Raw genomic sequence first — 15,187 nt, forward strand, 5'->3', positions numbered from 1 at the left:
AGAGGCTCGTGGAAACATTAAAGGAAGCTGAACTCTCAGCCACACAGCCAGACTGCCCCCTGCAGGGAGTTTCATGTAAATCAAACCACTGGACGTGTGATAGATTCTGCCGGGTCCCTCCTTCCCGGCAGGAACACCTGACACTCTCGCATGCAACGACTACCCAGCTTCCAGCTCCTGTTACCCAGAGTCTGTTAAGAGGTGGCGTTTCGTATGTAGGTTTAAAAATTAAATAGTGCTGTTATTTTGTCAGAAGGACAAATTGCTCAGGATCATTTCTTCCTGTTCAGGTGAAGGAGACACCCCATGTGTTAGAGAGGCAGTCACATTTCTTCTGTAGGACAATAAATTCTTTATCCACAGAGAGCTTTGGAAACAAGAAGGCCCTTGGTCCTGGCCTGATAAGCACTTTTCAGTGACTGCCCGAGGCAAAGTTGACCCCTTCCTGTGTGCCTGCTCTCCTTCCTGAGTCCCATGGCCCCTGCACGCTCCCTCAGGGGCCGATGCCTGCTCTGTTTAAATTGTGATCACTCTCTGTCTCACAGACAGCAAAGGTATGCATTTGACAATCCACCGTCAAGACCAATTCCCTCAGGGAGCCAGTGTCTTTGTCACAACTCCTTTGATGGCAAGTGACAGAGTCACAACTCAAACCAGCTTAAACCAACAAGAGAATTTCCTCACTCAGACGGTAATGAGGGGAGCTGAAGAGGTGAAGCTGGCTTTAAGGCAAGCTCAGATCCAGGAATGCAAACAGGGCAGTCACTACTTTCTCTCCACCTCCTGACTCTGCCTTCCTCTGTTTAGTCTTCATTTTCGGGTGGTCTCTGCCAGTCCGTGGCAAAGGGGCCACCGCAGCTGCAGCCCTGCACGCCTCTACGGGTGGAGGCTCCAGGGGAGAAAGCATGGCTCTCTCCCTGTCATTCCAGCCCGGCCCAGAGGGGGCGCTCACGGTCTGGGTAAACTGCCTGATCGAAGGACCAGGGAGGTGCTGAGCCGTCACACGTGCACCTGCACTGCAGCCAGGGGCTGTCCCTGAAGCATGTCATCAGTCCTCACCACCCTATGAAATAAGTGCTCTCATTCCTATCTTGCAAGTGTAGTTTCATGTGTTGTGTCTATTTGCTAGGGCTGCCGTGACAAAACACCACAGACGGGGTGGCTTAAACAACAGATGTTTATTTTCTCAGTTCTGGAGGCTGACGTCCAAGATCAAGGTGCCAGAAGAGTTGGTTTCCTCTGAGGCCCCTCCCCTTGGCTTGCAGACGGCTGCTGCCTTGCTGCCCCTGCACACGGTCTTTCCTCTGTGCACCTGCATCCCTGGTATCTCTATGCGTCCTTATATCCTCTCATAAGGACACCAGTCAGATTGGGTAGGATCCACCTTAACGGTCTCATTTTAACTTAATCACCTTTTTTTTTCTTTTAGGAAGATTAGCCCTGAGCTAACATCTGCTGCCAATCCTCCCCTTTTTGCTGAGGAAGATTGGTCCTGAGCTAACATCTGTGCCCATCTTCCTCTACTGTATATGTAGGTTGCCTGCCACAGCATGGCTTGATAAGCGGCACATGGGTCTGCGCCCAGGATCTGAACAGGTGAACCCAGGGCCACCGAAGCAGAGGGCGCAAACTTAACTGCTATTCCACTGGGCCGGCCCCTGAGTCACCTCTTTAAGGGCCCTATTTCTAAATACAGCCACATTCTGAGGTGCTGGGCTTAGGGCTTCAATATATAAATTCAGGGGGACACAATTCAGCTCATAATCCATGCCGAGTAAACGGTGAGGCTGAGATTTACACTCAGGGAGGCTGAGTCTAGCCTGGTGCTATCGGTTCCTGCTGCAGCTCGGGGCAGTGCCCATGAAGGGAAAGCCTTCACAACCAGAGCAGCTGGGGAAGACACGTCCAGCGAAAACCTCGGCAAGGACTCGCTGCTGGCATGGTGCCTGGGGACCAGCCGTGGGAAATGAGGGTCTTGGCTCCGAGGAGGGTGGGGCTTAATCAGGTTCTGCTTGATTGTCAAAGTAGCTTGTGTTCTCTTCTCTCTGCAGCATCTTCAGATCATTTTCTCTTTGGTTCCCCAAGGACCCGTCATGGTGCAAAAACCAAGGGGACACACGTTGCCTTCTCCCCTCCCACTTCCATCAAAGAGAACGGTGTTTCCCCAAGTGTGGAATTCAGACTATTGGTGAAAATGTGAGACATGTTTAGATGGCACACAGACCAACATATTGGAAGAGTTATGAATTTATTTGAATTTGCATTAACAGCATATAATCGGTCTTTATGAACCCATAATTTCACTGATATTGCTTACAATAGAAATGTCAGGTATGAGTCAACTGAAAGAAAAATATCACGTAGATAGCATTAAGTAAATAATCATCTGATGAAAATTGTGAGGGTGGTGGTGGAGTGACTGAAATTTGGGAAACACTGGGATAGTTCCCCGCGAGGTGGTCATGGGCATAGATGTCACCTTACTTTTTGACCTGATTAATCGGCACATTTGGCCCTAATTTGCCCTGTGGACTAAGCCTGGGGTTACCGCAGGCCTCTGGTTTCTCCTGCCTGGGCCCCTGTGTCAACTGGACCTGGCCAGGTGGAGAGGCGAGTGGGCTCTTGAGTGTAATGAGAGGCTGGCCCCATCGTCATGGTTCTGGATTTTATTTATTTACAGTCTCACTCCAGGGCTTCCAAAAGGCTTGGCAGCCGCTCATGGCTGTGTATGTAAGCAGGTGTTTATCACTGTGTGGTCGAGATTTTTAGCAAGTCAAAGTCTGATGTGAAATGAAGCGTTTAAAACTTAATTCCACGTGGGGCACTAACAGAGTTGGCATAATTCTGCAATGTTAACTGCTGTGGATTTTAGCAGTGCTTTTGTTTCCCTTGAATTTTAAGCCTTCTACTCTGCATTGGGCTCTGTTCAGTGGCCAGCTGTAGCTGCTGACGCTGTCCACAGCCGGTCCCCATGTTTCCACACCAGGTGCCTGGTGAGGACGAGGAGGTCTGGGTGAGCTGCCTGCTTGTCGTCATCAGCTCAAACCCTCCGTGGGCCTGTTTTTGTGGCTGCAAAGTGCGGTCATTGTATTGGCTTTAAGCTCTAACCTTCTGTGATTTGTTACCCCCCAAGTCGTGTTCTGCCTTATTAATGTAAGGTTGCCCTCCAGTGTCCAAAAAGTTACCTGCATGAGGAAAAGGCTCCCTTCTAGAACTTCAGAAAGCCTGACACAAAATGTTGCTGTGTCTGTCCATAAAAGGATGATGGTTGAGAGCAGTGTTTCTCAATCTTCGCTATGTGTGTGACTCACATGGGGGTCTTATTAAAATACAGATGCGAATTGAGTGGGTTGGGAGTGGGACCTGAGATTCTGCATTCCTCACAAGCTCCCTGGTGACTCCAAAGCTGCTGGTTGGGGACCACAGAGTAATAGGCTTAGAGTGATTCTCCCTGCTTCCAGTAGGTTAACAACCACAGTGCAAGCCAGATAATTTCGACAAAGCCTGAGTGAATGAGAAGTGTCCTTGTAGACCCTCTGTGTGTTCTGGCCCCTGACTGCCTCGCCACCTCGTCTAATCTCCTAGTCTCCTCTTCACTTGCTCCACTCTGTCCTCACAGGCACTTTTAGTTCCTTAAATACACCAAGCTCTTACCCACCCCAGTGCCTTTGCATATGTTGTTCTCTGTGCCTAGAATGCTCCCACTCCCACTTTTCCCATGGGTACTTCATGTATATCCTTCAGTGAGTATTTGAAGCGACTTCCTTTTTGCTCCTCTCTCCGGCACCTATTTCTTGTCTCTGAGCAGTTATCTTCGTGTGCCACCTCTTTCCTGTTTACTTATTTACAATCTGTTTCCTCCTCTAGACCAGAGCCAAATGAGAGCTCATACCTGTCTTGCACACTGTTGTATCTTCAGTGCTCCTGCCTGGCAGCAGATGCTCCCAAGTGAATATTTGTTGGGTGTGTGTGGAGGCAGGGAGTAAAGGAACATTCTGGAGTATCCTTTTGCATGTTTGAGGTACCTGTGTGGAGGGGCCGTGGTGGGGATGATAGAATTGGTTATTTTTAAAGAATCATAGAATGAGAGGTCAGGAAAGGAGCTACTTGTAAGCCACACCTCATCTTTAGAGATGTCAAAATGTGAAAAAAGTCTCATCTTAGAAAAGATAAAATACAGTTAGTCCAACATTCCTTAAACAGAGTTATGTCAAGTTAGTTAAGGAGACAGTGGATTAAACAAAGGTCATGTAGGACTTTGCAGGACTGTTGAAAAGGGACCTTGAGTCTCTAAGGGGAAGGACATAGTGTGCTCTGTATTGGCACAGTGGCTGTGGCAGAGACACTGTGATTGACTTACTCAGAGGCCATTCCTCAGCTGCCCCATCTCTCTTCTTTGTCAGCAGGGTGCTGGCCTCCCACTACAGCGGCTGAAAATGCCAAATACTTAATTTCCCAGCCTTCTTTGCAGCAAGGGCCTGGGCCTCTTCCCTAGTTCTGCCAGTAGGACCTGAGAAGTCTACTGAGGACTTCTGGGAAAGTTTCTCTGATTAAGAGAGACACACAAAAGGAAATTTCTTTTCTGTATTTTCAATGCGACTGTGTGAGGACATGATGCCTGGAGCCACAGCAGCATCTTGAAAACATGAGTGGACACAGCTGAGGACAGAAGCCAATGTGCTGATGATGGCGGAGTGAAGAGATGCAAAGAACTTGGGCTCCTGATGGCATCACTGAGCTGGTGACTTGATCAGCCCTGCATCTTGGACTTCTGGTTGCGCAAGGCCATCTGTGCTCTCGTTGTTTAAGCTACTTTTAAGAAGGCGCGCTTTACTTGCAGCTGCAAGTCAGATGCGCTGGAATTGGCTCCTGGCTCCACCATGGTAATTATGTGTCTTCTTCAAAGCTGTTTCCTCCTCTACAGGATGGAGATAAGAATAACTGTACCTCTCAGGTCCTTACAGAGGCTTCGATGGATAGTGGGTGTAAAGCCCTCCACACAGAACTTGACACACTCTTGGTACTTAATAATAGTGAGCAACTAGTATTATCATTGTTATTTTTTGATCACAGAACCTTATTTGTTGCTGGAACATCCTCTACCATCTTGCAGGACCCTGCGTTCTGCAGAAACAACCTGGGTCATGCTTACCTTGTCAAACTTTCTTATTTTATAGGAGAAACTGAGGCCAAGAGAGAGCTGCTCTCTAGTCTCTTTTATTTTGAAAAATGTGCATGGTTCAGCCACCTCCCATGTCACTCATTTCCACTCACACTAGAAACAACAGAAGAACACGGGTCTGGGTTGAAATTATGTACTTTTATGGGAAACAAAAATATCCAACAACAATAACAAAAGCTCTTTAATCTCGCCAAGTTCTCAACCAGTGATAATGAGGCAGTTTCAATGATTGCATCTGGCTGGGGACATTTCTAAAGGGTTAGGACAGATGAAAGACATTGGCCAAAAAGAGAAGTGGCAGAGAGGGTTGACATTTTAAATGAGAGCAACTTAGACCTCCCTTCCGGCCCCTCATCCTGTTACCCTTTCAAGTTACCGTCTTCCCCCAGTTTACAAAGCTCTTTCCTGAATTTTGCTCAAATGCAATCTCTTCCAGAAAGCTTTCCTTGGTCTGCACCGACTACATATGCCTTTCAGTAATGTTACAAACACTTTCTCATGCTGTCTCCTATCACTTTCTGCCTTACATCCATCCTGTTTGGGGACATACCTTCCAATACCCATTATTAGCTGGCATGCCCCCCAGACCAACCCATGTCGATCATCTCAGTGTTCCCATCTCCCACCCCGTTCAGTGCTCAGTATACAGCAGGTGCTCAGCGTCAGCAGGTGCTCAGTGAGGGTTCGTTGAATTGAAGTCAGTTCTACATTTGCCACGTCACATCACCAGCCTCTTGAGAGACAGAATTGTCATTTCTTCTCCTTCATCATTCCTCCAGGACCTCAAAATGGTCTGACTCAAAGCATCTCCAGGAAGAAACAGACCCCACCAGACATCACCAACTCAGGGCCAAAGGTTTGGGGAGGGGAGGAGAGGTTAAGCTTTCACCTCTGTTCCAGAAGCAAGGAGGCAGGAAAGGCAGCCCCTGGGCAGATCTGGGATGATCATGAGCAGTGTTGGCCCATGTGCCATTTTGGAATCTCATAAGCAGCCATTACTTGGCAAGTTTCCCCCAGGAAACACGACCAACGTTGCAGTGGGAGTCGAGGACTGGTGGGGGTCTGGGAGGGATGCCCTGCCAGCCCAGGGACCAGCAGGTATAGACCAAGAACCTTTCTTTGGGACAGGGTGGGTATCACCTTTAGAAGAGCATTAGAGGACACCTGTCCAGTTGTTCAGTTGGAGCTGTGGTGGGAACGTTAGCCCTGTGGTGTGTTGAGTTGTTAGGCACATAGATTGTAGTAAGGCTGAAGAATACCGGCTGCAATAATGGGCCTCTCCTCCACAGGGGGAATGGTCAGGAGGTGCTGGGAGCAGTGAGGGTGAGAGGAGGGTCCCAAGAGGTCCCGCAGCTCCAATTCTAACAGGTGCCCTGCTCTGTCTCCTGCTCCCGGCTTCCACTCCTTCCCTCTGGTTGTCCAGTCAGGGCCACACTAAGGGGGCAGTTGAAGTGGTGGAGGGAAGGGAAGTGCCTTTTCTTTTTCTACATGAGCCACAGATTGGGACCAGGGAGAGGTTAGGATCAAGGGCAGAAGGAGGAGGGTTGAAGAGCTGCGGAGTGGCCAAGGTCTGGTCCACTTGTGTTTACTGCCATAACCAGTAGATCTGAGGCCCACACTTCCAATGCATCACCCCCAGAGAGCACCGAGCTCCAAATTGGGGGTGATGAGAAAACCCTTCAGTGCTCTCAAAGGTGCTCTGTGACTTTGGGAGATCGCTGTGGATAGTCCCATGGGATGGCCCCTCTGGGGCCAGTAAGGTGTGAAAACTGCTTGGTCAGCATCCGCCCTTGAGCCTAGGGAAAAGAGCCAAGGAGAGGAGAGAAGAGAGACTCCTGGAGGCACCTCCTTTAGAAAGGAGAGCTAGACCTTGGGGGACTCAAGGTAGGACAGATGTTTCAGTATAAAAAGGGTCCCCAGTAAAAGGATGGGAGTCCCCTCAAATCCCTTCCCAAACCCCATTGCACTTAGAAAAGAGAAAGTGAGGAGCATAAAAATATCTCAATGACGTGGGCTTGCCTGACAGTACAGAAAAGGAAGTTTCATGGCAGGCAGCATGTCCCATTCCACAAGAGAGGATTATACGGAGCTTCGGTATAGAGATTTTACATATATCTTTATATAAATGCATATATATTTATAGAGCCTCTGCCTAGAACAGCCGGGCTTGCTTCTTCAGTTCATTCCTCTTCCAGAGGGCCAGCCGGTCAAACTCGGAGATGGTCATGCCGAAGACCTGGTAGAACTCCTCCTGGGACAGGTGGCGCTGAAAGGAGGTGGGGGGGGACAGAGAGGGAAAGCTTGAGGACGTGCGGTGTAGGCTGGGGGCAGGCAGAGGCAGGAGCGGTCCCTGTGTGTTTCCTCTGGGCACCCTGTGCCCTGCACAGTATCTGACCCACGGAAGGTGTGTGATGAATATTTGTTGAATGGATGAACACGTGAATGACTGTTTCCTTGGAGGGGCCTCTGTAGCTGTTCTGGGTGGAGAGGCCGCCTCCGCCCAAGATTCAGGTGGGACTTCGGCTTCACCTAAGTGCCCCTCGATGCATCCTGGTTGACCTCACCTTTCTGCATCCCTGCTCCATGTATTCTGTGTCTAGGAGTGTATATGGATTAATGCTCTCCCTCTCTCCTTTGGAAGAAAAAGGATTTTAGCATGTACTTTCCCTTAATAATATTTTTACAAATGATCTGGAAGGCTGTTTCTTGGGCCAGTCAATGAGAAAAAAATTACTGTTCATATTTCTCCATCCACTGAAATGTCCTTTCATCTCTTTCTTACATGAAAACAAATATGTCATATAATAAAACATTGTTCTGAATTCCATGGTAGGTTTTTTTTAACCCCTTTCTGCCTGACGTCCCTCCTTCCTGCCTCCCCTCAGTCCCTTCCAAGCAGCCTTGAAAGTTGATACATTGTCAAAAGCTTTTAGAGTTAGAAATATATGGCACTGAAAATGTACCAAAATGTTAACAATTGGTGCATTTGGGTGAAGGGTAGATGGGTGTTCATTTTACTATTCTTGCAACTTTTCTGGAGGTCTGAAAAATTTTCAAAATGAAACTTAAAATTATGTTTAAAGAGAGAAATATATGGCATACATCCTGCCTGAAAACTTACTGGAATCATTGAGATGACCTGTTGCTAGCAATTACATTAGCTAATTGGGTATTGAAGGAGATTCGTTGAGAATTATGTATACGGCCAGACAATAATTAGCTAGTTCTCTGGCCCATTGTGACTGTGAACTAATATTTTAGCCACATTTCCTGAACTTCAAGCAGAGGTAACTTTGATACCTTTGATAGATATCATTGGCTGCTGGTGACTTTGCATTGAGTTTTCAACACTCAACAGTACTTAATAACACCGACAGTTCCTTACACTGCATTTGTGTTATGCCCAATAGCACACGACTGTACATCCATCTGAATTTGTTCATTTAATTCTTCCAATCACCCTGAAAACCACGAATTATTTCTGTGAATTGAAACAGGAGAAAATCAAAAGTCTGAAAATTAAAATGACTTACTTGATCAAGAGGGAGGGTGGGCAGGAGGGAGGGAGGCTGGCTAAGTAGCAGAGCTGAGGCCAAAAGCCAGGCCTTTTGACTCCAAACACAGTGCGCTCCCACTGCCCATCTTGGTCAGCCCCATTAAAAATTCATAAATAAGGGGCCGGCCTGGTGGTGTAATGGTTAAGTTCGTGTGCTCCACTTTGGCAGCCTGGGCTTCTCGGTTCAGACCCCAGGTGCAGACCTACACACTGCTTATCAAGCCATGCTGTGGCAGGTGTCCCACATATAAAGGAGGAAGATGGGCAGGGAAGTAAGCTCAGGGCCAGTCTTCCTCAAATAAAAACTCATAAGTAAGTCTTTCTAATATGAAAAATTTCAAAAATACACAAAAGAACAAAAATAGTACAATGCACACCCATGCCCATTACCCAGAGTCAATAATTATCAAGAGTTTGCCACATTGGCTTCACCTATTTCCTTTGCTGAAGTATTTTAAGGCAAACCCTAGACACTGTGTCAATTCATTCCTATGTTCTTCAGTGTGCATCTCAAAATATACTGGATATTTTCTCACATAACCACTACGCCAGGAGAAAACCTAAGAAAGAAATGACCATAATTCCTCAGAATTACCTAATATCCGTCCACAAGAAAATCCCCCTAATTGTCTCAAAAACGTCTTCTTACGTTTATGTGAAACATGGGTTGTTTCAGTAAGGAGCAGCATCCTCGCATCACATTTGGTTGTCATACCCTTAAGTCTCCGCCAGTCTAGACTTCATGCTATGAACTTGTCCATACTCGTTTTACTTTGACTCAAGTGAGTGTTGAAGAATAATCTGCCTATGAGGGAGTCCTCATCTCTGTTCCTTCCATAGTAAAGACTGAGGGGAACTGTAATTCAGTCTCATTTCTTCTTTTTTTTGGTTGGAGGGTGGTGGTTACTATGGATTTTCTAGCTAGTTTTCTCTACTGTGTTCAAAAATCTTTTTTACGAGGCTCGATATAAAAGAACGGCAGACTCAACTCAAGAAGCGCCCAAAGTAGGACACCCTGAAGGAGACCGAGGCTTTCTTCTCTCCCTCTGTGAGGGGCCAGCTGGAGCCTCCTTTCTCTCGCGAGTTCTCAGAGCACCCAAAGCCCGCCCTGTCCACTTGACATTCACCACAGACTTGAAAGCACGGAGCTTATAAGCAGAGACTTTAGAGCAGGCAGATATGGGTGCGTGACCTTGAACAAGTTACTTCACCTCACTGAGCCTCAATTTCCTCTTCTGGAAAGAGGGAGCATCCTAGTACCTACCTCGTGGCTACTGTGAGGGTGAATGAGAGGATACAGGTCAGCACATGAGAAGCCTCAGTTGCAGGTTGCCCTCACTATTGCAATGACCTCTTCATGTGTCTGTCACATAGTGTGATCGCTTGGTCCCTGTTTCCTTTGACTTCATCTCCTCCTCTTCTTCTCTCCTGTGCTCATGTGACCCCAGGCACACTCACCTCCTGCCATCCTCAAGCACAGCAGGCTTGCTCCTGCGTCAGGGCCTTGGCAGTGGCTGCTCCCTCTGCCCGATGCTCTTCCTCCCTATATAAGCATGGCTAACTCCTCATCTACTTCAAATCTTTGCTCACATGTCATGTTTTCAGTGAGGTCCACTCTGACCACCCCATTTAAAACTGCAACTCACCCCTCCACTCCCACTCCCCCCGACTCTGCTCTCCTTTCAATTTTTCCCTTATCCCTATTACCTTCGTACTGTATCATTTATTTATTATTTGTGTCATTTACTGTCTTGCTCCTCACACAAGAAGGCCAGCTCCAAGAGGGTGGGGGTCCTTATTTTGTTCACTGATATATTACAAGCCCCTAGAACAGTACCTGGTATATATAACAGGCTTTCAATAAATATTTATTGGATGAATGAATATCTACACTATGAGCTCCCTGAGGACAGAGTCAGGGTGTTCCTTCTTCAGTCCCCTCCTTGAACTGGTGCAAGGGGCTAGGGCAGGGTCTGTAGCCCTGTGGTCTCAGCTCAGGCTATGTTAGACATCCCTGGGAGCCTCTGAAAAAAACTGATGCCTGAGCTCCTTCCCCAGATTGTGATTTAATTGGTCTAGGGCGAGGCCTTGTATTGATATTTCTAAAAAGCTCCCTGGGTGATTCTGATGCTTAGCGAAGGTTGTGCTTCCCAGGTCTGAGCTTCTGGGTGTCCTGGAGGATGTAGGGGAGCAAGTGGTCCTCCAGGACGAATCAGGCTCCTGAACATTTCCTTCCGTCCCTTAATGCTGGCTCCACTGAGCTGCCATGGGAGCTGTCCTTCAGCACCGGCAGACGCTCACTGCCAGACAGTAAAGCAGGACCTTGTTACAAATGTGGGAAGAATCATCATTTTCTTTGGCTGCTAACCCGGCATGCTAGAGCTGGAAAGACCTGCAGAGCTTCCTGGCCTATTCGCATTCTCCTCCTAATGCCCTGACCCTCTACTCTGGGCGAATTCTTCAACAGTAAGGTCAAGGGTGGTTGATACGCTATTCCCAAGGAGTGCCAAGCATCCTCTCTTAGAAGCCTGAATTCAATTCTACAAACATTTCCTGACACCCCTCCTAGTCCATGCCCTGTGGTAGATGACAGACATTCTTTGTCAGGCAGAGGCGATGGATAGCTCGATGATCTGATACAAAGGAGAGGGAGAGGTGTTTGATCTGTACTCTGGACACAGGGCTGGAGGAAGAGGAGAGCGACATATCCTCAGGAAAGTTTAGGGGGCTTTGGGACACAGGCATCACTAGAATGGAGCCCTGAGGAGTAGGGGGCTGGAGAGATGGGAAGGGCATTCGAGGGAGAAGGAGAGGCAGGGAGATGCACTGGGGTAGAAAGGGCAGAGGGCGCTCCTGGATCAGAGGTGACCAGGGACTCGAACTCCACACCCTCTGGACTAGCCTGCTCAAGAGCCCACTGCCATGCTCAGGCCACCTCTGTGCCTTTATTGATGCTATTCCCACTCTTCAGGATGCTTTTCTCCCTCTCTCCATCCATTCAGACCTGCCCATCTTCAGAGTCCATCCAAATCCTTCCTCTCGCTGGAAGCCTATGTCAACCAGCCCAGCCTTAGTGGTCTTCTCTGAATAACAGCAATCGAACATCTGTGGAGTACTTACTACTCAGTTCACTGCCAGACTCTGTGTCGCGGGCTCTTTGTGCACTGTCTCATTTATGTCACTTGGCAACTTGAGAGAAGCACAACAATCACCCCCACTTTACCGAGGAGAAAACTAAGGCTTAGAGAGGTTGTCATGTGGCCAGGCTGCCCACTTAGGCTTGGCAGGATCAGGGCTGGAAGCTGGGGAGTCTGGCTCGAGACCTCCTTATGCGTTTACCCTCTGCACAGTGCTGCCTCTCCCATCCTCCCCATCACAGCACTGGTTTTCTGATCAGTCCTGCGTAAAACCAGTGCTGCATTTCTTCTTTTCAACCAGACTGCATGCCCCTTGAGGGCAGGGACTGAGTCTAGCTCTCCTCTTATGTCTCCGGAAGCATCAGCCCCAAGTAGGGACACACCGTAGCTGTGCACCACAGATGCTAACTGAATTGAGGAGGCAGCACAGAAGACCATGGAACAGTCTTGGGATAAGGAAACTGGGTTGGAGTCTCTGCTTTTTCAACAAGCTGTGTGACCTTAAAGGCTTTCATTCCATCCAATTCTTTCAAGCTGAGCTAGACCAGCAACTTCTGGAATCCCTTCAAACCCAAAGGCTCCTGCTCAGTTTTCTATACGTACCTCTAAACGCGTCCGGTCCACATCCTTGGGCAGTCGGTTTCTTCCTCTTGTGGTCACCAGCAGCAGTTCATAAGGATAGATCTAAGGAGAAAGGATGGAGGGGTTTCCAGGTTGGGTGAGGGTGGTGGGCTTGCCTCTTTAGCCATATTTTGTGTCTGGGCTCCCTCCTCTACCCAGAAAGGGCCAGACATTAAAGTCTGGAGGAAGGACAGATCTGCCCTCCCTGGGGTTGCCTGGCAGCCTCAAGCCATCTTCTCCCAAAAGGCAGGACCTCAGCGTCCCCTAATACTGCTAGGGATCAGCATGATGGCACTGGCATTAATGCGGCATGAGGCCTCCCGAAGGAAAATGTCTACTATCTGGTGATTGGTAAGTCTCCAGAAAGTCTCTCAGGCCCCTGGGGAACTGTCTGATTTCAGGAGGCAAGGGACGTAGGGCAGGATTCAGAAAAAGTGGGCCACGGAGGGACTGGAAATGCTTGTCTTGAGAGCACCCTTCGGGTTATTTATCGATGTTCCCTTCCCTGCACAGACAGTGCTGTCATCCTCTTGCTCGTCCCCACTGCAGCAGCTCCCAGGGTCCTGGAGCCTCACGGGATCTATAGATCTCCTTTACCTTGTATTCTGTAGAGAGAAAAGAGACATACACAAATGGGGTTTCCATTGGTCTTTGCTTTGTATCACTACACTGGCCTCTGTCTTAGAGACCCTGTCCTTGCAGAATTCACCTCAAATCAAGGCTGGTATGAGCAGAAGGGATGGCTGGAGATAGGGGTCAGGCTAATCCAGAGATACGGTTTTAGGGGAAAAAATGACCCTTGAAACATTTAGAATAGAAATAGGAAGAATCTGAGATTGTGAAGCACTTGGGCAAGATCCTCCATCTTCTGGCGGAATCCTCCAGGGTTCTGATGTGGGCTGCACTCCTGCCTGCGCCTGCTCGTAGGAGCTGGAGGAGGCTGGCGGCAGAGCATCATTTGGCAGAGTTCGAAGCTCATGGAATTTTTGCTGGGAACAAAGTGCATTTGGCTCTGAGTGTTTCCCTCCACCCGGGGCTGGCAGGCAGCTCTAACTCAGCAGTACCAGGACAACCAGCACTCTGTGACGGCTCTGGGAACTCAGATGGGACAGATGGCCTGGAGATCACCCAAGGCCAGGAACTTGAGAGGATGAGGGAAGAGGAGGGGAAAAGGGAGGAAATGGGAAGTGAAAGGGAGTGGGAACTCAGAGCTTGGACAGAGCCCAGCACGGGGCCAGAGTCAAAGGTCAGGCCGCAGTTATGAGCAGTGAAGCCCCTGTGAGTCCCAGGAGAGGCCAGCGCTCACCTCGCATGCCCCAGTTGACGGCGTTCATGCTGTCGTAGTGGAAGAGGTCTGCGCTGGGTGTCTGCAGGGGAGACAGAGCCACGGCTGGCCGGAGGCAAGCTCCCCCCTGCCTCCCTGAGCACTCACCCATCTCCAGAACAAGGACCGGGGCTGGTGGGACACGGGGCCCTCTCAGAAGCCTCCGTCTCAAGCCGGGGTGATTTAACTCACTGCCATATCCTTAGCATCCAGGCCCGGCACATAGTAGGCCCTCAGTAAACATTCATTTCTTGGTAAATTATATGGCATGCTTGCTTTCATTGCTCAAAAGCCGCTTTTTCTCTGAGATCTGCCCTGGCAACCCTATTTAAAATTGCAAGTTGCTTTCTCCCCAAACTCCCAGCCCCTCTTATCTTGCTCCGTTTTCCCCCTTTTGTCCCATAGCGCATATTATCTTCTACGTTCTATGTAAGTTGACTCGTTTATTCTTTAATACCTGCTTTCTGTTGGTCCCTGCAAGAACATAAGCTCCGAGGGGCAGGGGTCTTGGTCTCGTGTGGCCTCTGACGTATCCCAAGCACCCGGAGTAGTGCCTGGTGTACGTAAAAGGCCTTCAATGAACCTCTGTTCATGAACGAACGTCGAGGCTGAGTGTCCACGGCACAGGGCCTGCGTGTCCCTCACAGGAGGGGTTTATTAACACTAGCCATCATCTCCAGTGGAGCAATGACCCCTTTTGTGTGCTTGACCCCAAAACAGTCTCCTAACGGGTCTACAGCTTCCACTTCTGTCTCTCTGCAGTCTCTTCCCTACGTGACAGCCAGAGGGATCCCATTAAAAACCCAAGTGGGATCACGCAGCACACCTACTGGAAACCCTCCCAAGTCCTTACCCAGCCTGCAGGGTCCCACTGACATCCCTGTCTGGCTGCATCTCCACGTTCCCTCACCCCGGCCAGGCATCCTCCCTGCCCAGGGATATTGACACTGGCCTTTGCTCTATCTGGTGGCTCTCGCTGGTCTTAGAGCAGTGAGGTCCCTCCATGTGCTCAGGCCTTTGTTTAAATCCACCCTCTCTGACCTCCTCTCTCCTCCCTTGTTTTGCCTTCCATCCTAGCGCTTGTGGCTACCTGACTTCAGATCACACCTTTACCTGTTGGCTGTCTGTCTCCCCAGCCAGAGCGTGAGCTCCGTGGGGGCAGCAGCTCTGTCCCCTGCAGGCGCCCACACCCAGAACAGGGCGTGCACTTAGCAGGTGCTCCATGAACAAACATTTGTCTATGTCTCTTCTTCCCCCGCCACTTGTCCAGTCGCACAGCCTCTCCTCTTGCTAACGAGGCATACTTTTCCTTCCTTTTCAGTCCTTAAACCAACCCCCTGCTTCCATGAAGGTTTCACGTCAAAGGC

At 49.2% G+C, this 15,187-nt stretch overlaps 1 protein-coding gene across 5 annotated transcripts in view; it reads right to left on the reverse strand.

Moving 5' to 3' along the window:
* Positions 1–5,337: 5,337 nt before the first annotated feature.
* The window catches only part of ABLIM3 (actin binding LIM protein family member 3), a 148,310-nt gene continuing 138,460 nt past the window's right edge, over positions 5,338–15,187 (reverse strand). For 3 of the 5 annotated variants that reach the window (XM_070569219.1, XM_070569218.1, XM_070569220.1), the window contains 2 exons: positions 13,803–13,863; positions 12,479–13,101 (listed from right to left, as the gene is read on the reverse strand). In XM_070569219.1, coding sequence (XP_070425320.1) covers positions 13,019–13,101; positions 13,803–13,863 — 144 coding nt within the window. In that variant the 3' untranslated portion in view covers positions 12,479–13,018. Of the gene's footprint in view, positions 7,449–12,478; positions 13,102–13,802; positions 13,864–15,187 lie in introns of those variants that run through there. The other 2 variants (XM_070569222.1, XM_008528301.2) reach the window with 2 other exon arrangements.

Source organism: Equus przewalskii, chromosome 13, assembly GCF_037783145.1.
Source record: "Equus przewalskii isolate Varuska chromosome 13, EquPr2, whole genome shotgun sequence".
In the NCBI taxonomy this organism is placed as follows: Eukaryota; Metazoa; Chordata; class Mammalia; order Perissodactyla; family Equidae; genus Equus; species Equus przewalskii.